The sequence below is a fragment of the Amphimedon queenslandica genome, unplaced genomic scaffold, assembly GCF_000090795.2.
Source record: "Amphimedon queenslandica unplaced genomic scaffold, v1.1 AMPQUscaffold_13520, whole genome shotgun sequence".
NCBI lineage: Eukaryota > Metazoa > Porifera > Demospongiae > Haplosclerida > Niphatidae > Amphimedon > Amphimedon queenslandica.
The window spans coordinates 694,711-716,439 of NW_003546244.1; the positions used below are offsets into that span (position 1 = coordinate 694,711).

A 21,729-nucleotide genomic window follows, 5' to 3' on the forward strand; every position below is an offset into this window, starting at 1 on the left:
TTGAGATTGACGAGTTCTCTAATCTCCATTATATTTTTTTTCTGATACATTTACGTGTTCTATTCAGTTTGAGCTGATTTCAGTCAAAAATAATTTTTAAGGAATTTTTAAGTTGCTCAAAAATTTGGCCTGAGGTCATGGGCTACAGTACATGGTTTTTGGGCAAATTTTGTCAAAAATGGATAAAAAGAATTATATATTTTTATAATTTTGTCTGATACATATACATGTTTTTATGCTGTGTAGAAAGTTTGAGCTCATTCCGATCACATTTAGATTTTTTACAAATTTTTAAAGCTCTTCAAAAATTGAGACAAAGTCCCTGTATTATAGTATGGTACATGGGTCCAAATTTTGCCAAAATTGAAAATGAAAAAATTTTTAATTTTTATAATTTTTGTGATACATATACATGTTCCAAAGCTGATTTTGATCAAATGTCAATTTTTAAAGATCCTCAAAAACCTGGCCTGGGATCGTGTACTTTAGTATATGGTCTCGGGCATGGCCAGGTAATATTTTTAGTCTAAAATCATTTCTTAAAATTTATTACGTTGAAATTAAAAATTGAGAAAATTTTAGGAATAATTGTTATTTTTTAATGTATCTAATATTATCATCGATGCCTCTACAAACGTGAGCATCAAAAGTTTCCTCAGATGTGCAGTACATTCTACACTTTGAACACTTTAATAGCTGTACTACTGGCTTGCCAAATTCATTAGCAAAGTGTATTTGTTTCTTCATTACGTGTGGCAATACCGTGTCTTCCTTCAGCAGCCCATTCACTTCTGTCTGTCTCATTAGAAATCTATATAAAAACAACAGTAATAATAATAATAAATGACAATAATAATAATGAATAATAATATAAATAACTCACTCTAACACAATATGATGCAGTGATGGTACTTTCCCATGTTCATAGAACAATGAATTACAGTATGCCTATAGATTCAATTTCAAAATACTCCCGGCAGTTATCAGTACTGACTTTACTACCACTGAGCACGTTCTTTCTATCAGAATGCTGTGACTCTAAGCTTTCTACCATATATTCTCTAATTGTTTCTAATCCTTTTTTACAGATTGACGGAGGAGGCCAGCTAAGCTTAGGATTATTACCAGCTTCTAATCTCTCTAGTTCTGTTAAATCGAGGATGTGCTTTGAAAGAGTCTCAATGCAATTTGACCTAGTGTGCAATACTAATAATTAATCATAATGACAAGTTTTAGCCCCTACATAATGTATAGCTCTTTAAGCTGCTTTAAGCTACCAATAGAGTCTGGTAGCTCTTTCTAAAGAGTAAAAATGCATTGAGAGATAGTCATTATCACATTATGCAATCATGACATTATTTTCACTAACAATTTTATTTCCAGTGACATCTAATACTATTAAGTTGCACAGAACTGATATGGTAGTCGGAAGCTCTTTTAGCCCACAGTGCACAACAATGAGATGAGTCAAATCATTAGCTTCAACATCTGGTAATACAAGTCTATACAATTGTGGGCATTCTGTGACAATTCAAAAATTACTCAATTAAAATTAATGTGAGTCATTTACCTACAGCTACAAGATGCGTTATACCTCCTTCAGGTATGACGATGCTGTCTTCGAGGTCTTTGCATATTGTTCCAGTCTCGTTTGGAATGACATGTACTACAGTAACCAAGCCATGGACACTGTATTCTATGGTTGTATTTTCATACATTTTCTAGGTAAAATAGACGACTGGTAAATTAATCAAGCTATTGATGATAGACCTCATCAGTTCCCTCTGATTCTCTGCGCCTAATAAAGAAAGAGATAAATCTCTTTAAAAAGCCTGCCATTAAAATTTTGCAAGTCATCTCCTGCTTCCAGCCCCACCTCCAAACAAAACCCAGCCCACTATATCTACAAGGCAGGTTCGAAATAATAATTATTAATTTTTTAGTAACTTTGCAAGTCCCTTTCACTCTCTCTCCTCAGTTTCTCTCTAATCCAAGGCAGCATAAAAGCTATAAATATCATAGAGCACCCTCCAAGTACAAGAACTGTCGTCATAAACTTGCTGAAACTGACAATCATTTCTTTCTCGTAAATCAAGGACTGTATGGATTTGCCGACTTCGCTAGGATAAAAGACGATATCACTCCCTCCTTGCTGCATGGCATCACCAATACCAGCGAGCATACTGCCATAGAGGAGCATGTATTCCTTTGTTCTCGATCCTGTTGGAATTTCGCTCAATGTCATGTTAACAGCATAGTCTCCTATTGATCTTTGCTCCGGCTCTCTTTTAAACTGATAGACCATTTGCAGTATAGAGCGGAAACCGCGTGACATGTGAATGTTCTCGACAGTCACCCCATTACCCTTTGGGTCGGTTAATGTGAATGGAACCGAGAGACACACGTTATCAAGGCTCCTGTTCTTCTCCTCCCATTTGTCATTCGTCTGGTTATATACTTTGCTGGTGTTGGTTGTTATAACTAGTCTAGCTGCTCCTTCGATCCCCGCGTCTTCTGAATAGAGAGAGGGGGAGCCAGGAGGCCGTCTGGCGGTACCCTGTACCATGACTTGTGACAAAACCCCATTAGAAGAGGCAGAGAGGTCATTCCTTAGCTTAGAATAGTCGTAATAGCGAGGCACGTTCTTTAAACGATCCACTTCCTTCCCTCCATATTCCCCTATCTTTGAGAATACGTAGCCGAGTGCCAGTGAGCCAAGACCAAGCAAAATTCCTAACCCTTGTTGCTCCATTAGTTTACAAATTAGAAATGTAAATGACCACACCCAGATATAATAATAGATCTAAAAATAATAGCCAGCCCACATAGTAAAATAAAATTAAGAGACAATGGCAAATCAAAATCATGTCATCAGAGCTAATGAACATACAGTGCAAGTTGCACCTGGTTGAGTGAATGCAAGCTAAAAGAGAAAGAGAAATGGAAGGAGGAATGAGAAGGAAACGAAAAAGGAATGAGTATGGGCTAGTCTTTTTGCTTCTTTCTCATCTGCTCAACTCTTCTCTTTAATAGTTCATTATCTGATTCTAGATCATCCACTGTTGATTGCAATCTTCTTGCCTAGGAATGAGAGATTGATGTCAAGTTAACATGCCATTCAATAATAAATCACCTCTCGAGACAGAGCCCTTTTCTCTTTCAGCAATTCATCCTCTCTCTTCTCCTACAAACACAAAAATAACAACTTAAAAATAAATAATATTCAATTACCATTTCCTCTAGCTGTGTTTTATATCTAACAACTTGACCCTTTAACCTTTCAACCTAAAGCAGAATATGCTATGGAGCATGCTACTATTATTATAAAAACTAACTGTTCCTTCAAGTCTAGTGTTCTCAGCATCAGATAACTGCAACTTGTTTTTATACTCACTCACAAGTCTTGTGCTCTCTCCTATTGTTAAATCACCAAAATAACAAAGCTCTGCCTATTAAGATAACTTACGGACTATGTCTTTGGTTTCTTCTCCTCTGAGAAGAGAGTCGGAGGGAGGAGTCACTACCATGTTTGTTTTGACGTCTTCTATTTCGGCTTTGAGATCCGAAATCTGTTTTAATAACTGGTCTCTCTCTTCCATTGGAAAAACTAAAACAAAAAAAACATCAATAATAATAACAATAATAATGATGATGATATAATAATAGTCTTACATTGTATGGTCATTTTTTCTGTTTCAGTTTCATCCTCCTCTTCTATTGTTGGTAAATGTAATCCATGAGTCTAACGAAAATGAAGAATACACCAGTCACATAGCAACTGCCAAGTTTTACGTCAATATACAGGAGAATTTTGCTCATAATCTTCACAATTGGCTCAAGGGCATATATATACATGTACAACATAAATATGCATCTAAAGCAGACAGACATGTACTTTAACAAGAGACTTGTTTGTTAAATATTTGAATCAGTCCATGATGTTGCCGGTTTGAATTACATGTACCATTAACATGACTAATGACATCATAATAACTATCATTTTTATGATGAGACAGTATTATGAATCGTGTGTGTGTGTGTGTGTCTCTAAATTATAACTGATATCAATGTATCCTCTTACCTCCATGAAATCATCCCTGTAGCGTATCTGATGTCTTAGTTTATCTATATCACCATGCAATGAATCCTCAGTATGTTTTGATAAGAGTATTTGCTATAAAAGTACAGTAATTAATGACTGCCTACACACACAAGATAAAGAACAGGAAGCACAAGAGGAAGAAAGGAAGGGAGAAGGAGAAAGAAAGAGGCGCCACTGACTGATTGTTGTCTCTGAGCACTTTGTTTCAACTGGTAATTTGTCTGTTGACTGTCTTCAAGCTGATCCTTTAGTGTCTCCACCTGGTAAACAAGGGCAGTTTTCTCATCGTACAGTTTTGCCTGTGATACTAGTGCCTCCTTATATTTACTCTCTAACTCTAAATACTTCTCCTATCGATTATACATGGACAGTAAATACACTAGAAAAGAGGCAGTTGTGATTACATGTTTGTCTATCCCATTAGCTAAGTTATCATCACTGTAACCAAGAGATGATGAAGGCTAGTAGTGGAGGAGAGAGAAAGAGGGGTGGAAAGAAAATAGAAAAGAAAAAGATAGAAAATGATTATAAAATGATTAAACGAGTGAAGACACGAGGGTTGCTTACCCTACTAGAGGAACGCACTGGCCCTCGTGACAGTAAGGGACTGCCTGTATCATGATCCTAAAAAAAGATGACGTACAATAAGTTAATAAATTAACGCTAATAAGCACTTACCAACAACCTTCTATTAATTGGAGTCGATGTTGTCGTCACTCCATCTCCTCCTCCTCCACTTTCTCCTTCTTCGTCGGAATAATTTGCCTAAACATAAATAATATGCATAATTAAAATAATCAACATGGTAAGCTCACCTGCTCTTGAACTCTTTTCTGAATATAATAACTTCGTGCTTCAGCTGTCTTCTTTTTCTCCCTCTGCAGCTTCTCTTCAGCCTAACAAAAATAACATGAATTCCTTTTCTCTATCACAAAAACTCTTTACCTCTTCACTGATTTTCTTCAAGGCATCCCCCTCATCTATGGATATGGATATGTCTTTAGTTAAATAAGATCTTGAGCGAGATTTGTCCATCGAATTTGATGTAGACCGAGGTATTTTATTAGGCGAGGCATCAACATAAGAAGTATTGTCTTCAGGAGAGCTCATTCTTTCACTTTTTCCCTTTTACTTGTTGTACAACTCTACTCCATTAGTCGTGGGCCGGCCGGGAACCAGGATCACGTGATCACTGAATAGCTACACCCCCAAACTCTAGATAGTTATAAAGTAGTAGAAATCTAGCAAGGCGTGTTCTTAATAAATTTATTGCTCGGTGCCCATTAATTTAAAATGACTGCTCTGAGGCCTTTCCAATGTGATGATCTTTTTCGCTACAATAACGTTAATCTCGACCCTCTCACAGAGACATACAACATGGGGTTCTATCTAGCATACTTATCAAAATGGCCTGAGTACTTTACGGTTGCAGAGTCACCCACTGGTCGAATTATGGGGTACATTATGGGCAAATCCGAAGCAAGACAGAACGACCCTAGAGATTGGCATGGTCACGTGACTGCTATATCAGTAGCCGAAGAGTATAGGAGGATCGGACTAGCTGCCACATTGATGAATTCCTTAGAGTCGATATCAGAACGCAAGCATTGCTATTTCGTTGACTTGTTTGTGCGGGTGTCAAACAAGGTAGCCATTTTGATGTATCAGAATCTTGGGTACAAGATATTCCGTCGTATTGAGAACTATTATTCTGGTGCTGATGATGACGAGGATGCCCTGGATATGAGAAAGGCTCTCAGCCGGGACAAGGAAAAGATTTCCGAAAGGCCCTGTAAAGACCCGAATTTTCCATTAGAAGCATAATTTTTTTGGTCACTTTATTATCAATGCTCTGTTTCAGACTTAGTATAATGTATACATATGACTCATATGAGAAAAATTATTTTTGCTATGAAGTTGTTTACATAAACATTCGTAAACACTATAATGGCTGGTATCTGGGTGGATTCCTTTTAATTTAAATACCAGCAGCTGTTTGTACTCTTTGCTAATTCATAAACCACATGTTTCATGATGTTTGCTTGTACATCATGTGCATACTTCAGTAAAACCATGAGCAAACACTGTGACATATCCCAGAGAGAATGTGTACGTGGGCGGATAATAATGTTTCCGTATACTAGCTCTAGATATCCGGAGATATGCCACGAAGCTATATAAGTGCCGGCGTGTGCGGTCTTTTGTGTACTTTGAATGGAATAGATATGTCTGCAGGAGAGGTGTTCTGTCTACTTTTCTGCTGCATTGTGCTGCTTTCTTTTAGTGTATCCGACTCGTGTGAAGCAGGTTGCTATCCTCCAGCTGATCTGCAAGCAAACCTATCAGATTCATTAATTTATCAGCTGAACAATGAGACTACACTGGACTTGGAGGCATCAACCCTTGCAGGCCAGTGCTTTGCCCTTTGCCTCAATAAAGTAGGTTTTCTTTATTATTGTACTTATCCTATCACTAACTATTATTTCATTTCCCAGTACAAAGATTCAGTAAGACCCACGGTATGTAAGTGATTACTATGATCTGTTGTTATTACTATTAATGCTGATTTGATAAGCAAGGCATGCATCCTATAGTTAACTAATGAGTATTATGACCAACTACATTTGTCACAACTGTTACTCTCATCTTATGTTTACAGGTATTTTATGAACAATCAGGGGAGTATTATTCTGTCTCGTTTGACTCTTTTAATGGGGACTATTGCACTGAGTTACAACAGGTACATAATAATGAAACTTCCTCCATCGTACAGCCAACAAACAAATCTAATTAATTACCATTACATTGCGGCCATGGGAATTGATTATAAATTATATGCATTTATACTGTTTGGTACTAATTGCTCAAGAATTTTGTTTACGTTTTGTGCATTGTTTTGAACTAAACAAGGGAGGAATGACAGTGGGGAGGAATGACAGTGGAGAGGAATGGCTGGGGGGCTATAAAGTGTAGCTATGCGAATATAATTGCTTGTGATATCATTAGGTTATGGAATGTCAGTCTGGTTGCATATTACGAAGTATAAGCAATAATAGATCAGAATGTCGTCAAAAATGTGTAAGCCATTCATTCCTTTAGTGAGGGTCTAATAAGGATTGTTTTGTCTCTAGCATGATGGCTGTTTATTGGAATGCAACGGCACCTGCAAGTATAACAATGCTAATACGACTTGCAGCAGACGATGTGTGAGTGAACAAATATCCCAATTAATTTAACTTGTACTTGTATATGCAGAGACGAACTCCCTGTCGATACGGCTGTGAGGAATATGCTGAGAACATACTGAGCAGTCACACTGGAGGTATGTTTGTCACTTCCTCTGGGCATAACGTAATCATGTTTTTGCAGGTGAGTTGCCATTTACTCCAGACACATTCCTACAAGCAGCGAACAGCAATACAGCAGGCATTATTCAATTATCTATTGAGAGGAGTTCTGCTCCCAACTCAACACTTGTTCATTCTTTTGTCATAAAGGTGCAAAAACAGGCCGAAATTAAATATTTGTGGGTGGTAAGCATCGCCTAATTGAATTACATTGCCATTAAGCTCATTATGTCTGGTCTCTAGCCATCACTTAATGGAGTCATTTTGAACCTAAGACAATACTCATGTGGAGAAGTTAGTCTCTCTTATGCCCCTGTTAACATGTATGGGAGGTCTGTTGATTTTTCACCTGTATTGGATCACTGTGTTAGAGGAGGTGATTATCATGTTGTGTGTGTGGGAGATTCATTAACACCTTCTCTCACTGATCATGTTTAGAGTACATTTATCCTAACCAGTTGACGAGGAGTGATCTAACTTATGAATATTATGAAGATTATAGAGAAGGGTATCTCGGAAATGCACTAATAAACGTTACGTGGAACAGTAGTTCACTTTGTGAGTATATTACCATGTGTGGCATAATTATGCTATCTTATCTGTATATACAATAGCATTGGGTTATGTTACTCACTATGAAGTCATCCTAGAATCTTTCTCATTACATCAGGTCACTCACTTTACCATAGACAAAGTGAGCATAATTAATTATGTAATGTTTTACTATCAATATTTGTATCAACAAAATAGTACTCAAAGTGGTTTCTCATTCAAGCATCAGCCCCCTCCCTGCCTCCTGTCTTTGGTTCGGAATACATTTCATCGGTAGGCCCACAATCCTTTGTTGTTGGCAATCAAACATTGTGTGTTTTAGTTCATTGTGCATCCCGTTTTTCCTGGTGCAGCATATCCCCGACAGAATATACTCGAGCCACAGTGTATGTAGCATTCCATCCCATAATACTATGATGGTATCTTCTTTTTGTAGTACTGATGGACACTCCTAATATGACTCTAGAGTGTGTCCCTTTGATGTCCTTGAATACATTGAATGTCTCCCTGTACTGGATGCTTGCCAATGAGTCTTATATCCTAGACACAATACAACATTTTAGGGTTAAAATAACAGTTGGAGGCACAGAATATCGGGACTTTATTATAGATAAACAAGTGAGTTGTGGCTTCGAATTCGTTAATTGACTTAATGAATTGTAATTCAAAGGATGGCGAGTTTGAGTATGGAACAGATGTTGGTCCTTATCCATTATACCACCCAAATACCAACAAGCAATACACTATTAAGGTATAGCATCGAGTTAACTCTTTGGTATGCTAAAAATTACTTGAATACAGGTCATTGCAACGAAAGACAACAACTACTCCTGGAGGAAAGCCCCCAAGTCAGAATACTGTGTCATCAATGCTACATGGCGGGCCGTTCCTCCTTCCCCTGTTTCATGCATTAATTCATCAAGAACTGGTAACAACACGTACACTATAACATGGTGCCCACCACAAGAATCACACTGGATGTTATTGTCTTATCAGATTGAGCTCAGAGGAGTAAACAGGATAGTCTATGCAACAGTGAGACATATTTGTATGGTAATAATGAATTCATGGTCACTCGATTGCGTAGGAAAACTCCACAGACTACACTATAGAGGTATTTGACGAATGCAAGTCATTCAAGGTAATTGTGTGAGTTTGAAAACTGATCTTATCATATTAATAATTAACAGATCCGCAGTAAAAATGATTTTGGATACGGTGAATGGAGTGATGTGTATCAAGTTGGAGAGAATTGTGACCCCTCAACAGCTGCTTCACTGCATTCTTCTCAGCATATTTCCACAATACTTGGTAATACAATTAGCCCATCATCCCATTACTACACACTAACTGCCAGTAATGGAATCAGTTCCAGTAAGACAGTAATTAGTCAGTCTACTACCATTAGCAACAGCCAATCAACCACAAGTAGTTCATTTACTAGTGGAGTAATGGTTACTATCAGTCGGCCAGTAACATCATCTTCTCCTGTTCACTCACTTAATCCAAGCAATGACACGTTTCATTTCAATGCTACTCTGTACTTTTTACTTGCAGCCATAACGCTTTTGTTCATACTAATCATCATAATGACACTCATTTTAGTCATTTTTTGTCTCAAATACAAGAAGTCTGCAGCCACCACGAGTATCGATTTGCCTGAAATAAATAAAGACATTCTACAAGACACTTCGTGGGGCAAATCCAGTCCCAATTCAAGCAATGGGAAAAGGGCTGTCGAAAACTTGTACACAAAATTCGAATGCTCGAATCCAGTATAAATAAGATTTTTTAACATGCAAGCATCTGCACACATCATTATTTATTTTTATTGCTACATTTATTTAATTTTATTAGCATGTCATTATCTCTTTATGTTTTTTGTGAAATCAATCTATTGTCCATCATCGATTGTACGGGTCTCTGCAATGGATGGGCTAAAAGTTTTGCAAAAAAATTATATAACTTGACAAGGTTCGCACTCCAGTCCAACACTAATGCCTTGGGTTTAGGATATATCTCTGATAGTATGTCAAATATGCTCTAAGAGGATGGGAGAGGAAGATAGTAATTGAAATTCTACTATCAATAGTACCTGGCAGACATTGTGGCCTGTTGGTGGGTCGTGACTATACAAAACATCCAAGAAAAAATGAGGCGAGGCCATTAGCTCACTGTGGGCCTAGCAACATGATAAAAAAAAGCAATAAGTTAGGATTGAAAAGAATTTAAGTTTAATAGTATGTGCCTTTTGATGCGCTCCAATGCGTAAACAGTTTTTACATTTTATTGTCTGGACTTGGCCTAATGAGTGCTACAACAAATTACAGCATGCCTCAATACAGAATATCTTAATGGAATTATTAATAGCAGCTTCACATTACCAAGTGTGGGATTACTGTTTTACCTCGGATTCCCCTCTGTAAACAGGTAAACAATGAGACCTGCCATACAATATAATAACTCTAACAATGAATGGAGGGGGAGACATTGATGAGCCAACACAAACGCTTGGAGGAGGACAATTCTCATATCTATATGACATTACAATAAAACAAACAATGCACATATGCAGGTAGCCCGATACCCTGATACACTTACATTGCTGAGAATATGGAAGAAGTATCTGTTTGTTATGCAAGAAAAAATGGACATCAATCAATACTTGCAACATTTTACTATCAATTATTACCAAATGAGTCGTATTTTTCTTGGACATTCTCTAGGGATGTAAGTGCATCTGAGACTAGCTGTGGATCACTACTGAAGTCACAAAACTGGATCAAAGTATGATAATTGAATTTCATCACTATCTATACTATGATTGTGACAATTACCCAATTAGCTTTATCAGTTAAAATCATTAGCGCAAATTCGTGTTTGCCCATCATCGATTTGTTGAAAACAAATTGTGTTAGAGCATTCTTCCATACCGTAAACAACGGCAAATCACCTCTAAATTATGATGGATAATAACAACAACACATAACAACATTACCTGTCTTTAGATTTCACAGTAGTAATTGATACATCTTCAGAAACATCGATACAGAATACCTAAGATCAAAACAAAGTTATCTCTCGCCTCTCCTGACGACTTACTATCTTTTCAGGACAGGATGGGTGAATGTCTTGAGCATTGAAATCAAAACTGAGGACTAAAACAATTATAATGTGATATTCTATTCAATTTATTCATACCTGATGCATTGCTAATGGATGAAGATACAGAAATATTGTCGGCCATATTTTACAAACCGCACCCATTAACCACGCCTAACTTTAGGCGGCGCGGCCAACGCTCTCGTCACGCCTCCTTAGAAATGGTGTTTCAGATCAAATCCATTTCTATATTCTTTTTTGTTTCCGTCCTCATTTTTACATTTCTACAGATCTACCTATTAACAATCACGACAAGGGCACCTTCTAATTTAATCAGCAGTAGATCGGCTCCTCTCATCCCAGCATTCACAGAATTATCCCCAGCAACAAGAGAAGAAACAAATGATAGCTATCCCTCCCTCTCGCCCTCTTCCACCAGCTCATCGTCACATTTAAATACCACAAGCCATCTTCCAGCTTTACACAACTCCTCATTTATCCTCCGTCCTTCTGGTTTGACTGATATTCCTTCTCTTTGGAAAACGTATGAAGGCTCAACTTGGCCTGATGGATTCTGCAGAGGATTTCTAGGTACAACATATGAACATAAGTTTAAAGTGTGTTCAGACAGAATAACATGCTACGGTACTGCACACAGTAAAAAGATGGGCACATGTACATTACAAAGAGTTGGAATCGATCCAACAGCATTGTACAACGTGATGACGACACTTAAAGTCGAAAAGATACTCGACTCAAGCTCTGTGTGGTTGCTGGGGAAAAGAGAATGTCCCAATCCGTCTTTCCATGACATGGAAACTCACATGGAGAAATTTGATCCAATAGTACCAATGGTCAAGATGTCAACACTCATTTCGAGCAAAGGAAAGTCCTGCCAGCTTTACATAAGCGGTACCACTTTGCTTTACGTTGGAATGGCAAAGCATATTTACTTTCGATTCCTTTCGTGGTACAATCTCTATCGGTCCCTGAGGCAGCACAGTGAAGAGAGAAACAACCTCCACATCATTCGAATGCCAGAAATTGAAGGAGAATTTATGTTTCCAGAGTTTGAGAGAAAATTATTCGGGGATGTCATTCCATTGGAAAACCTTACTGGCTATGAGAATGTTTGCTTTGAGACCCTGGAGCTTGTCTCATGGGCGTATGGCGCACCAATGTTCCGGTGTAAGATGGACGGCGCTGCTATGAAGAAGAGATGTTTGACATGCAGTGGAGCAGGTTTGAGTACAGACCTAACGTCATTCAGAGAACATGTAATTACCGGCTGCTCACTGAAGGATAATGACACCAGTAACAGAGAAGGCTCTAAGACAAAGAAGATAACCGTCATAGAGAGAAAGAGATATGAGAGGTATAAAGGTGACCCGGTTAAAAAATTCCGAAGGATATGGACCAATTCGGAAGACCTTATCAACAAACTAAGAGAGTCTTTCCCGCAAGCTAGTGTTACTGGTTTGTATGCTGAGGCACTACCAATATGTGAGCAAATACGAATAATGCATGAAACTGATGTTATGATTGCTATGCATGGAGCTGGTATGGTACACTTGTGGTGGCTTCAGAAAAAAGGAGTCGTTTTAGAGCTAGTCCCAAAGTCGCAGAGAGGTAACGCCGCTTTTATAACGCTAGCAAAACACTTAGGAAGAACACACAAGCTAATAAATTCTGTGAAGGAGAAAGGAGCCATTGTCACTGTTGATATTAATAAAATTGTATTTGAAGTTAAAAAGTTCATCTAATAATTTTTGTTTATAATAATTAGCAATGTTATCACATTATATAGCCAATACAAATGTTTAAAAAAGATTATTTTTTATTTTTCTATCAATGATAGTAATTTTTGCTTAGATTTCTTATTCAAGAGTCCACCAGAGCCACACAATACAAGGGCTTGAAGCTGCTTACTGGAATATTCCTACACAACACAAGACAATGCAATAGCAATATATACAAAATCCACTTACAGTATGTTTTACAATCCACGTCTCTAGATCAGATTCAGATAAATAATAAGCTTTAATATAATTCTCCACGTACTCATGAGATGGGAGTGGCCTAATGTTAAAACAATGTGTTTTATATGATGACTTTCAGTTTTACCTCAAATTTGTCAACTTTTCTATTTTAGTACGAAACTGCTGAAAGTCAAGTTGCATAAGAGCACGGCCTTCATTTGAACACTTTTTAACTTGAGAAAAACTAACAGCAAACAAATAATAATAATAATAATAATAATAATAATAATAATAATTACCCATCAACAAAGGTGTGACAAGCAGTCAGTATAACTCTGTTCCACAATATTGCTTTAGATTCAAGAGGTATATGTACTTGTCTATAAATTAAAATAGTTTTATTAATCATTCATTTTTTTATCATTGTCATTACTTATTAATGTAATCGATAAGTTCCTTAAAATGTGAAAATTCCTAAGAGAAGAGAAGAGGGGAGTCAAAAAGTAGTGATTTTTTATTTCCTTTACATTTAAAAGCTGGTCCACATATCTGCTGTGCTGTGAGGTAATCTCTTTTATGTCAAATTTAACTGAAGACATTGACTGTAATATCTGATGTAACGTAGGAGAGACAATAATTATACCAAAACACAATGACTTCAGCATTACTTGATCTGTAGGTATTCCTTTAGATGCAATAGTATTGTAAACTGGAAGCCTTAGCTCATAACAAGGTATGACAGTCTACAAAATAGCAGTAATAATAATAATAATAATAATGGCACAAGTACATGTACATGCGATGGGCAAAAAATTCCCCAAATTATTATTGGTAATCTTTAAAATAATCATGAAAGTGCAACTGACTTGTGAGAAGAATTGTGTCAGAAAATATTTCTTGTCCTCGGGGATAAGCCTTTCAAGATTTGGCAGCAAGTATTCAAACTGCTTTGCTAAAAATACACTAAGAGAGAGAGAGAGAGAGAGAGAGAGAGAGAGAGAGAGAGAAATAAACACCACCATCCTTTTCCTTGATTCTCTCTCTCTCACAGTGATTCAATGGCTACTATTCTAAAGCTTAATCCATAGAGACTGGCTACATTATCCAACTGTATGAACGGATTAGCCTCTGGATAAGGAACCTTTGTAAAAAAAAACAATTACAATCATGAAAATAATTAAATATTTCACACCTTTACATTATCACCGGAAGATAAGACGCTAGAATCCTAGAGAATACAAGAATATACTGACAATACACATATGCCATGCCTACATGGGTTAATAATGTATTAGCAATACGAGCCAAAGAGGCACTCAACTTAGCACTCAATTGGTTATCGTCATTGACCTAGAAAAACAAAATGACATTAGCACTCATGAATTATAATGAAAATTACCATATCTTGAGCAAAGAATGTGTATACCTATTAATTTAAAGATCATTGTATTCATAAATACATTACAATATTCCATTAACTTACAGCATAAAGATAATAGTCAAATAGATTAGTTAGGTACTGCAATACATCATAAGCTATTGGTTGGAGTACATTCATCATTTGCATATAATTACCTAATAGACATAATAATAATAAATGCATTGCTCAAAATTGATGTCCTTATGCTATCTAGAAAGTTTTAACTGATTCCGACTTCAATTTTTTGAGTTATGGCCATTTAAAAATAGGCCAATTTCTAAAAAATATCCTGTACTATAGCCCATGGTTTTTTCCAAAAAATGGCTTCGAAATCACCCCAAATTTTTATTACATTTTCTGATACATATTGATGTCCTTATGCTATGTAGAAAGTTTGAGCTGATTCTGGCTTCAATTTTTTGAGTTATGGCCATTTCAAAAACGGGCCAATTTCTGAAAATACCCTGTACTATAGCCCATGGTTTTTTCCAAAAAATGGCTCCGAAATCACCCCAAATTTTTATTACATTTTCCGATACATACTGATGTCCTTATGCTATGTAGAAAGTTTGAGCTGATTCCGACAAATAATTTTCGAGTTATGGCCATTTTAAAAAATGGGCCAAATTCAGAAAAATACCCTGTACTATAGCTATAGCCCATGGTTTTTCCAAAAAATGGCTCCAAAATCACCCCAAATTTTTATTATATTTTCTGATGCATATTGATGTCCTTATACTATGTAGAAAGTTTGAGCTGTTTCCGACAAATATTTTTCGAGTTATAAGCATTTAAAAAACGAGCCAATATTTGTCACTCACCACAAAATCTGACAACAGTCAATGTGACATTAGCCAGTACAGCTTCCCCTCTGTCACTCTCTGATCTCTCCCGACTGTAACCTTTCGGCTTAGCCCTACTCAAACAAGTAACATGATCATCAATACTATTCCCTACTTTGGAGGAGGAGCATCTCCGGTCTTCTCATCAACATAAGATCTGTTTAATTCAGCAGAAGCTGAGCTTGGTTCATCATCATACTCATCACTATCATACTGTGAGTAGGATACACTCCATTAATCGCGAGGGCATAAAGAGACAGAGGGTATTACCTGCCTGGTATCCACTACAACCTCTTCTGTTTCTTCGTCTTCAACTTCTTCTTCAAACGGATTGTCTGATTCCTTGTATCGCTCAAAGATGTTATCTTTTGAGTCTATAATGGAGGGGGTGAGGGTACAAAAGAGGTGTAGTTTTGATAACTGACCAATAGCACGCGAGGCAAGGAATCTCTGAGGACTGGTGGGCGTGGTCATACCAGTACGAAGGAAACGAAACTCCTAAATAATAATAATAAATTAATAATAATAATAATAATAAAGAAATAATAATAGTAATAAATAAATAAATAAATAATAATGATACCCTTAATATGTTGACAGTGAAATTTGAGCGTATGGGACAGGACACCCATTGTTCACTTTCTAAAAATAACTTCAGCTCGTCCAGTCTTGCTCTAAAAATAGTAACATCAAAGAATCACATCTCTCAGTTAGTATGTGATGAACCTATGATAGTGTCTAAAGTATCCAAGGGATTGCTGTCTCATTGATTCTTGAAGCTGATCTGATCCCTCACCGCAAAACTCGATCCCAATAGTGATCAATCTATGGCACAGATAAAGTTATGAGTTTCAAGCCAGACCCACCTGTTGACAATGTTCAAGACTCTGATAAAACTGTCGTACTGGAAAGTAGACATGTCGCAGCCTTCCAAATATGGTCGGAGCTTTTGCTGTACATCCTATAATGGTCCGAAATGAGTTCATTGCATGTACTTCATCATATTTACCCTCCACATTCTTGCGAAGCCGTTATCTAATTTCTGTTTTATGTAATTCCTGTGAAAAGTGATCTCAGCGATCGCTGCATCACTCTTTCCTCCTCCTCCTCCTTTCCCCTCCTCTCCCTCTATCATTAGCTGAGAGTCTATTATTGAACTAGGAGAGACTGTTGCATCATAATGCATGTGCCACTGATGCACTTTCCTGTAATTATACATAATATTCCAGAATATCTAGTCCAGAAAAAAGTTAAAATAATAACGACCGTAAGTGTAATCTTACTCGACACAGCTCCACGAGACAGTCGGTAAATTTCTCGGGTTTCACTAGCTTGCAGATGCTTCTGTAACTGCTTCGATCACCAACACCCTGAATAAAGAAATATGAAAATATTTTCTTTCTCTCTCTTTCTAACCTCTGCATAGCTGGATACTATTCTATATGCATTATCGTGAATTGCTGTTGTAAACTTCATTAACAGGATATCATTAGCTCTCTGTAATGGGCATAATAGTTAAAGACGTGGTTTTTAGTTAAGACCCTATACCTGTGTTTTCCCTAATATCTGGTAGGCATCATTAACTTGTCCGTACACAGATGAATCAAAACTGGTCGGAACTCTACTCAAAGCTTGCTCGAGTTCGTTCTATTAATAGTAACAAAATCTATTATAAGACATGACATCATTGCTACCTCAATGACTGTATGAATGTCTTGTAATGAAACAGCTAATTGGCTGTAAATAAAAATAAATAAATATAATGTTGTTGTTGCTGTTGTTGTTTACCTGACACAAGTAAATTGTTTGTACGTTTCAATCGCTTGCTGACACCACAAGCATATTCTTGTTGCTCCAGGATAATCGCCTTCCTATCAATGAATTATAATTAATAGTAATTATAATTAATAGTAATGATAATTAATAGTAATGAATGATAAAATAATAATAATATTTACTTCAAGCTGTTCTTTAAGTGTAGCTTCAGCCTTTTGCTAATAAAATGATAATGATCGAACTAATAATAATAATTATTTTTCTACCAGTGTTTTAAATGTTTTCAATATTTTGAGCAAAACTTGGAGCCTCTTTCTCTTCCTGTGTTTTGCCAATAGGCCCAACCCACCGCTTGACACTCCATCTTTAGCCATCCTTAGCTGCCTATGGAGAGACTCATTCTCATACTCCCATGTTTCCATTCCCATACCTCCTGCTATTCACACAAGTCCTCGTCGTTTCTTGCAATGATATCTCTAAAGCAGTGACATTCTCCAACTCCTAAAATAAGAATAAAATTCTCTCTCTCTTTCTCTCCATCTATCTTCCTTGCCTGTACATATGCTGTATAGTTGCCATACACGAGGTCATAGATTTTCTTATAAATCTACAAAGAGGAAGAGAGTCATAAGTAGAAGGCTAGCAGTGAGTCCTACGGCTCCGTCTTCTTTCTTTAGTAAGAGAATCCTCTCCACTAATAAATTCATGTCAATATCACCGTCGCCTAGTTTCTAGTTAATAATAAATAGTTGCATACATATAACGGTAATGAATGGTTACTAGTGGTCCTTTACCGTTAATTCGTATCTTGCAGTGTCGTGTCCAGGACTGTCATCAAAATAAACCTCATCCATTCCACTGATAATCTAAGAAAAACAAAGAATGAAGAGTGTACAGGAACACCACAGAGAGATCAGAAAAGGAGGAAAGCAAGGCGGGGATAGGAAAAGCATAAAATGACAGCATTTGCTAGTCAAATGGCTCTTACATCATCTACCATCTCGTCAGTATGTAAAGGTGATACATCCTTGGCTGGTCCAATGTTTTGACTGCTCGCTGCAGACGATAGATCTTCGCCTCCATCCTCAAATTTATCTTTCTACAAAATAAGAATGAGCTGCCACTTGGCTCCACTCTGTCAGACTTTTACCTGTCTGGTTAGGAGAGATTTCACGGAGGATTTAACTTTGCTCCTCAACTGGGAGGCCATTGTTGTGTGGGCGTGGTCGAGTAACTGGGCGGTGTTACCACGTGGTACTTATACGCATGCGCAAAAAAAAACTACAAAAATGGACACTTTTGATGGTTGGGGTTCACTCAGGGGACCCATTCCATCTGTAGTGGATAGATATTACACTAAATTTTATGCAATAGGTAGCCCAGATATGTCTCCATTAATGTATTTATGTATTTTAGATGTAAAAGGAAGAGAAAATGAAGATCATTGCATATTGCAGCACAGCAACAGGTTATTGGCGGGTTGTATGTAATCAATGATCGTTAACATTACACATAATAGAGTGATGATAGTTTGCTTAGCAGAGACTCATCCATTAATAAAAGATCAAAGTAGTAATGAAGTGAGAGAGATTGAGTTTCAGATTGGCAAAGTGGATAGATCAGATAATCCTGTCAGTGGACGATTTAAAAGTAAAACAACCACAGATTATGACTGATACATGCATGCATCTGAATGAATATGCTTTAGAGGGAGGACAGAAGCTAACAGCTACTTCACCAATTGCAATAGTACATACAAAAGACAACAAGAAATATGTGCTGTACAGGTATTATTATGCATATTCGTAATTCATGTATACATGGCATATGCTTTTATTGCAGCTGCTTAAAGGGTATGCTAGTTGAAATAAATGACCAATTACTGAAAGAACCACAGCTGCTACAAATTGAAGTGAGAGCCAATTGATTTGTAGTAAAATGTCCTTTACCTTGAGCTTTCTTCCCAGCCCCAAGGGAGAGGCTATATAGCAATATTGCTACCTAATAAGTTAAATGAAGCAAGCACTGTCACTGAGAGTCTCTTAAGTGAAGAGTCGTATAAAACTCTTAGACAAATAAAATAATTTATATGAAAATGAAAAATGTTATAAACAATTGTTATAAACAAAAAAAATCGCTTTGAGACGATAATAATATAATAATAATATTTAAGTCGCTGTTTCAGCAATAAGTGGTGGCTTCTCTTCAATTTTAATTAACTGTTCACCTTCCTCGCTGTTGCCATTGGTAGCAACGGTAGGCAGGAGTGATGGTAACCAATGACGCCTGGCTCTGGAGGAGCGATGACACACAGAACTGCTTTTAATGGCAGCACTCATGATGATAAAAAGAACAAAAAGAAAGCAAAAGATGGACATCGAATGCCAGGAGAAGATAGAAACTAGGAGCATGACTTGATTGTAGCTGGCAAAGTCCCAAACGTTAGCTCTGTGTAAGACAACCCCCACCTGTATGAACCATGAACCTTGTAGCAAGATCCCGTATGATAAACCAGCATTGATCATGAGGTTAACAGTCGATAGCATCCTCAGGCCAGAGAATAAAGCACAGATCATGATAGGTAGGAACAGGAGTAAGTGAGCGGCAGATAGTATGGGACTGTCATCATTCTCATCTCTATGAAACCAAAATAACAATCCTTCTATCGCAAAAGCAAGCGTTAGAAATAGCTTGGTCGTGTTTCGAGGTACTTTAACAAACAGCGTTATCAAATCGATAAGACCGGAAAGGAAAAACCCACAGTACATAGTGACATGATGTATACGCATACTGTCTGACCCGAGGATCGGCTTAAACTGAGCCTTCCCTTCCTTCTCTATTATAAATAGCTCAAGGAGCATGCCCACTAGTGGGAGGAGCACTTTAATGATGGGCTCCATTGGTATGTTACGACAGAAAGGCTGAGGTATATAAGACTTCCTATTCAGTTCCATCTCTCTCTTGAAGTGCCCATAAGAAAGAGAGTGAGAGGTCCGAGTTTGACGGGACTTGCTCTTGTTTGGGACATTTGAAGGCTTTCCCGGAGTTGTTAGGTGTATCCAAAATGAGAATAGAGACCATATTAGCCCGTGAATGAGAAAGAACAGGCCAGGAATTACGTGTCCAGCTACAGATGCACCCATTGTTAACGTTTGGCCACGCCCCCTTTAAACTATAGCCACACCCACCAAACAGGCAAACACTTGAGAGTAAAATTAATTAAAATGCAATAATAAAAATAAAAATACATAAGTGACATATTATTGGTATTATTATTATTATTATTTAGAGGGTTTGATTTGACTAGCTACAGGAATATATCCATTAATTCTGTGAGAATGTCTTCTCTTTCCCAGTCTTCTCAGTCTAACTACACAGCACACAAGGACACCAAATCTCTTGAAAGTCTTTCCATCCTTTTTCTTCCTGTGACGCAAATGAGGCGGCTCCCACGGGACTCCACCCATATCCTGTATCATGAGCAGAGCTGCTTGACTTGTGTGAAAATATGCATCAAGCTCATTGATTAAGTAGCGCTTTTGAAATATCAATGATTTGACACGGTTTTCACGTCTAGTGAGTAAACCAGACAATCTGTGAATCTATTAACATAAATAATAATTAATTAGAACAATAATTATATTGGGCTATACCTCTGCTTGACTGGATTGAAGTGCTGATCGTAAAGACGTTTTCTCTTGTTCTAAAATATCGTCAGATTTCTGCAAAGTATAATAAAAAATAACGGGATGACAAAATGTAGATCCAGACAACAACGAACCTGTCTATTTATTGAAAAAGGATTAGTTTTCTCCGGTGAGTTAATCCTTGACAGTAAAGAGCTATTCTCTCCTCTCATTTGAGCCACCCGAAGCTTCTCTTCTAAGAAATCGTTAGTTATTTCTGAGAGCTGGTTCTCTTTCTCCTCCAATGCTTGTCTCAGTGCGTCTAGCTGCTGCTTGTAAGTTATGTCTGAATTGCTCTTCAGTCCTTTCATTGCTTCCAATTGCTCCAACAGCTTCTGAGCAAGTGCTTTATTGTCCTCTAGCTCCCTGTTGCTCTTTATTGCGTCTGAAGTTGCTTCTCTTAGCTGGTCTTGAAGTAGCTGGTAAGCCTCACTGAGTTCTCTCTCTCTATTGACAGAAGATTCTTTAAGACTTTGCTGTGTTTTAAGAAGCTTATTATATTTCTTTGTCAATTGGTCGTGCTTCTTCTTTCCTTTTTGTGTCTCCTTTGCTAGTGATTCTTTAAACTCTTTCTCTCTTTCGGCCAGTGCTTGTCCTAGCTGGGCTGCTTGTTCAGAAAGCTGTTTCTCCAGTACAGATATTCTCTCGTGTGAGGAAAGTAGCTCAGTCTTGAGATTAGTTAGAGTATCATTAGCCAATTGAAGTGACGTTTCAGACAAAGAGACTCTTTCTGTAGCTCAGTGATTCTCTCTTTCAGTCCTTCTATGATCCCGTTAGCTTTTTTAATGTCAGAACTATTAAGAATTAGAAATTAGTTCACTAATCATTAATATTTCAAAACTTGCTTTTCATCTGAACATAATTGAAGTACTTCATTGGCATCTTTCTCTAGCACAGGTGTAATATCCTACATTAACAATACA

The 21,729-nt window shown here is 37.2% G+C and overlaps 10 protein-coding genes across 10 annotated transcripts in view; 3 read left to right on the plus strand and 7 right to left on the minus strand.

Moving 5' to 3' along the window:
- Window positions 1–524: 524 nt before the first annotated feature.
- On the minus strand, window positions 525–2,720 carry LOC100638753 (plant intracellular Ras-group-related LRR protein 5-like). Its single transcript, XM_003382589.2, has 7 exons — window positions 1,771–2,720; window positions 1,571–1,721; window positions 1,370–1,521; window positions 1,244–1,299; window positions 995–1,193; window positions 884–948; window positions 525–811 (listed from the first exon to the last, which is right to left on the minus strand). Exons 1-7 carry the CDS (start codon window positions 1,855–1,857, stop codon window positions 592–594), a joined length of 930 nt encoding a protein of 309 aa, XP_003382637.1. The 5' UTR covers window positions 1,858–2,720; the 3' UTR covers window positions 525–591.
- On the minus strand, window positions 1,940–2,752 carry LOC105312533 (mitochondrial ubiquitin ligase activator of nfkb 1-A-like). Its single transcript, XM_011405264.1, has one exon. It carries the CDS (start codon window positions 2,750–2,752, stop codon window positions 1,940–1,942), a length of 813 nt encoding a protein of 270 aa, XP_011403566.1.
- Window positions 2,753–2,804: 52 nt separating this feature from the next.
- LOC100638882 (leucine-rich repeat flightless-interacting protein 2-like) lies at window positions 2,805–5,299 on the minus strand. The gene is made up of 13 exons (XM_003382590.3): window positions 5,048–5,299; window positions 4,918–4,998; window positions 4,781–4,867; window positions 4,670–4,726; window positions 4,507–4,563; window positions 4,282–4,452; window positions 4,082–4,174; window positions 3,673–3,742; window positions 3,467–3,607; window positions 3,336–3,415; window positions 3,232–3,285; window positions 3,134–3,184; window positions 2,805–3,081 (listed from the first exon to the last, which is right to left on the minus strand). The coding sequence occupies exons 1-13, from the start codon at window positions 5,210–5,212 to the stop codon at window positions 2,986–2,988; spliced, it is 1,203 nt and encodes a 400-aa protein (XP_003382638.1). The 5' UTR covers window positions 5,213–5,299; the 3' UTR covers window positions 2,805–2,985.
- Window positions 5,300–5,356: 57 nt separating this feature from the next.
- LOC105312174 (N-alpha-acetyltransferase 20-like) lies at window positions 5,357–5,969 on the plus strand. Its single transcript, XM_011404613.2, has one exon. It carries the CDS (start codon window positions 5,396–5,398, stop codon window positions 5,924–5,926), a length of 531 nt encoding a protein of 176 aa, XP_011402915.1. The 5' UTR covers window positions 5,357–5,395; the 3' UTR covers window positions 5,927–5,969.
- Window positions 5,970–6,293: 324 nt separating this feature from the next.
- On the plus strand, window positions 6,294–9,894 carry LOC109581519 (uncharacterized). The gene is made up of 17 exons (XM_019995699.1): window positions 6,294–6,540; window positions 6,598–6,621; window positions 6,762–6,842; window positions 7,109–7,180; window positions 7,234–7,308; window positions 7,358–7,424; window positions 7,472–7,635; window positions 7,693–7,825; window positions 7,888–8,007; window positions 8,064–8,143; window positions 8,200–8,274; window positions 8,324–8,387; window positions 8,438–8,619; window positions 8,672–8,752; window positions 8,803–9,036; window positions 9,089–9,142; window positions 9,192–9,894. The coding sequence occupies exons 1-17, from the start codon at window positions 6,328–6,330 to the stop codon at window positions 9,780–9,782; spliced, it is 2,310 nt and encodes a 769-aa protein (XP_019851258.1). The 5' UTR covers window positions 6,294–6,327; the 3' UTR covers window positions 9,783–9,894.
- Window positions 9,773–11,279, minus strand: LOC105312536 (BRISC and BRCA1-A complex member 1-like). The gene is made up of 9 exons (XM_019995723.1): window positions 11,203–11,279; window positions 11,104–11,159; window positions 11,000–11,058; window positions 10,839–10,956; window positions 10,694–10,778; window positions 10,603–10,627; window positions 10,409–10,535; window positions 10,097–10,183; window positions 9,773–10,044 (listed from the first exon to the last, which is right to left on the minus strand). Exons 1-9 carry the CDS (start codon window positions 11,246–11,248, stop codon window positions 9,874–9,876), a joined length of 774 nt encoding a protein of 257 aa, XP_019851282.1. The 5' UTR covers window positions 11,249–11,279; the 3' UTR covers window positions 9,773–9,873.
- A 1,543-nt stretch (window positions 11,280–12,822) lies between these two features.
- Window positions 12,823–18,376, minus strand: LOC100639554 (syndetin-like). Its single transcript, XM_011405276.2, has 34 exons — window positions 18,271–18,376; window positions 18,109–18,219; window positions 17,915–17,986; window positions 17,777–17,851; window positions 17,674–17,727; window positions 17,551–17,621; window positions 17,387–17,504; window positions 17,303–17,338; window positions 17,133–17,215; window positions 17,039–17,081; window positions 16,893–16,991; window positions 16,761–16,841; window positions 16,628–16,714; window positions 16,354–16,578; window positions 16,211–16,305; window positions 16,071–16,169; window positions 15,928–16,018; window positions 15,770–15,842; window positions 15,615–15,718; window positions 15,460–15,557; window positions 15,324–15,418; window positions 14,566–14,657; window positions 14,482–14,508; window positions 14,358–14,432; window positions 14,275–14,310; window positions 14,132–14,223; window positions 13,949–14,045; window positions 13,751–13,825; window positions 13,610–13,693; window positions 13,516–13,556; window positions 13,382–13,462; window positions 13,228–13,326; window positions 13,092–13,182; window positions 12,823–13,042 (listed from the first exon to the last, which is right to left on the minus strand). Exons 1-34 carry the CDS (start codon window positions 18,328–18,330, stop codon window positions 12,941–12,943), a joined length of 2,862 nt encoding a protein of 953 aa, XP_011403578.2. The 5' UTR covers window positions 18,331–18,376; the 3' UTR covers window positions 12,823–12,940.
- Window positions 18,377–18,398: 22 nt separating this feature from the next.
- LOC100639679 (protein Simiate-like) lies at window positions 18,399–19,258 on the plus strand. The gene is made up of 6 exons (XM_003382682.2): window positions 18,399–18,494; window positions 18,537–18,588; window positions 18,640–18,770; window positions 18,829–18,907; window positions 18,963–19,032; window positions 19,088–19,258. The coding sequence occupies exons 1-6, from the start codon at window positions 18,410–18,412 to the stop codon at window positions 19,202–19,204; spliced, it is 534 nt and encodes a 177-aa protein (XP_003382730.1). The 5' UTR covers window positions 18,399–18,409; the 3' UTR covers window positions 19,205–19,258.
- Window positions 19,259–19,288: 30 nt separating this feature from the next.
- LOC105312550 (transmembrane protein 45B-like) lies at window positions 19,289–20,074 on the minus strand. Its single transcript, XM_011405287.2, has one exon. The coding sequence runs from the start codon at window positions 20,072–20,074 to the stop codon at window positions 19,289–19,291; it is 786 nt and encodes a 261-aa protein (XP_011403589.2).
- A 327-nt stretch (window positions 20,075–20,401) lies between these two features.
- LOC105312552 (putative leucine-rich repeat-containing protein DDB_G0290503) overlaps window positions 20,402–21,729 on the minus strand; it is an 8,798-nt gene continuing 7,470 nt past the window's right edge. Inside the window, exons 17-20 of the mRNA XM_019994673.1 lie at window positions 21,678–21,713; window positions 20,902–21,474; window positions 20,774–20,842; window positions 20,402–20,722 (exon numbers count right to left, since the gene is read on the minus strand). Of these exons, the coding sequence (XP_019850232.1) occupies window positions 20,402–20,722; window positions 20,774–20,842; window positions 20,902–21,474; window positions 21,678–21,713 (999 nt within the window). The remainder of the gene's footprint in view (window positions 20,723–20,773; window positions 20,843–20,901; window positions 21,475–21,677; window positions 21,714–21,729) is intronic.

What these genes read in the sequence shown, in the direction of transcription:
- LOC100638753 (XM_003382589.2), bottom strand. Translation starts at nt 1,857, where the DNA reads ATGACTTGCAAAATTTTAATGGCAGGCTTTTTAAAGAGATTTATCTCT. An exon ending in AACGCATCTTGTAGCTGTAG is followed by an intron (nt 1,522 to 1,570) that starts GTAAATGACTCA and finishes GAATTGTCACAG; the next exon opens with AATGCCCACAATTGTATAGA. An exon ending in ATGTCACTGGAAATAAAATT is followed by an intron (nt 1,300 to 1,369) that starts GTTAGTGAAAAT and finishes TTTACTCTTTAG; the next exon opens with AAAGAGCTACCAGACTCTAT.
- LOC105312533 (XM_011405264.1), bottom strand. Translation starts at nt 2,752, where the DNA reads ATGGAGCAACAAGGGTTAGGAATTTTGCTTGGTCTTGGCTCACTGGCA.
- LOC100638882 (XM_003382590.3), bottom strand. Translation starts at nt 5,212, where the DNA reads ATGAGCTCTCCTGAAGACAATACTTCTTATGTTGATGCCTCGCCTAAT. An exon ending in TGAAGAAAATCAGTGAAGAG is followed by an intron (nt 4,999 to 5,047) that starts GTAAAGAGTTTT and finishes TATTTTTGTTAG; the next exon opens with GCTGAAGAGAAGCTGCAGAG. An exon ending in CAATTAATAGAAGGTTGTTG is followed by an intron (nt 4,727 to 4,780) that starts GTAAGTGCTTAT and finishes ATCTTTTTTTAG; the next exon opens with GATCATGATACAGGCAGTCC.
- LOC105312174 (XM_011404613.2), top strand. Translation starts at nt 5,396, where the DNA reads ATGACTGCTCTGAGGCCTTTCCAATGTGATGATCTTTTTCGCTACAAT.
- LOC109581519 (XM_019995699.1), top strand. Translation starts at nt 6,328, where the DNA reads ATGTCTGCAGGAGAGGTGTTCTGTCTACTTTTCTGCTGCATTGTGCTG. An exon ending in ACTGAGCAGTCACACTGGAG is followed by an intron (nt 7,425 to 7,471) that starts GTATGTTTGTCA and finishes ATGTTTTTGCAG; the next exon opens with GTGAGTTGCCATTTACTCCA. An exon ending in CTCACTTTACCATAGACAAA is followed by an intron (nt 8,144 to 8,199) that starts GTGAGCATAATT and finishes TCAACAAAATAG; the next exon opens with TACTCAAAGTGGTTTCTCAT.
- LOC105312536 (XM_019995723.1), bottom strand. Translation starts at nt 11,248, where the DNA reads ATGGCCGACAATATTTCTGTATCTTCATCCATTAGCAATGCATCAG. An exon ending in CATCCTGTCCTGAAAAGATA is followed by an intron (nt 11,059 to 11,103) that starts GTAAGTCGTCAG and finishes TTTTGATCTTAG; the next exon opens with GTATTCTGTATCGATGTTTC. An exon ending in TTTACAGAGGGGAATCCGAG is followed by an intron (nt 10,184 to 10,408) that starts GTAAAACAGTAA and finishes TCATGTTGCTAG; the next exon opens with GCCCACAGTGAGCTAATGGC.
- LOC100639554 (XM_011405276.2), bottom strand. Translation starts at nt 18,330, where the DNA reads ATGGCCTCCCAGTTGAGGAGCAAAGTTAAATCCTCCGTGAAATCTCTC. An exon ending in CTTCCGGTGATAATGTAAAG is followed by an intron (nt 14,224 to 14,274) that starts GTGTGAAATATT and finishes TTTTTTACAAAG; the next exon opens with GTTCCTTATCCAGAGGCTAA. An exon ending in ATGTGGACCAGCTTTTAAAT is followed by an intron (nt 13,557 to 13,609) that starts GTAAAGGAAATA and finishes CTCTTCTCTTAG; the next exon opens with GAATTTTCACATTTTAAGGA.
- LOC100639679 (XM_003382682.2), top strand. Translation starts at nt 18,410, where the DNA reads ATGGACACTTTTGATGGTTGGGGTTCACTCAGGGGACCCATTCCATCT. An exon ending in CACTAAATTTTATGCAATAG is followed by an intron (nt 18,495 to 18,536) that starts GTAGCCCAGATA and finishes TATGTATTTTAG; the next exon opens with ATGTAAAAGGAAGAGAAAAT. An exon ending in AAGAAATATGTGCTGTACAG is followed by an intron (nt 18,908 to 18,962) that starts GTATTATTATGC and finishes CTTTTATTGCAG; the next exon opens with CTGCTTAAAGGGTATGCTAG.
- LOC105312550 (XM_011405287.2), bottom strand. Translation starts at nt 20,074, where the DNA reads ATGGAACTGAATAGGAAGTCTTATATACCTCAGCCTTTCTGTCGTAAC.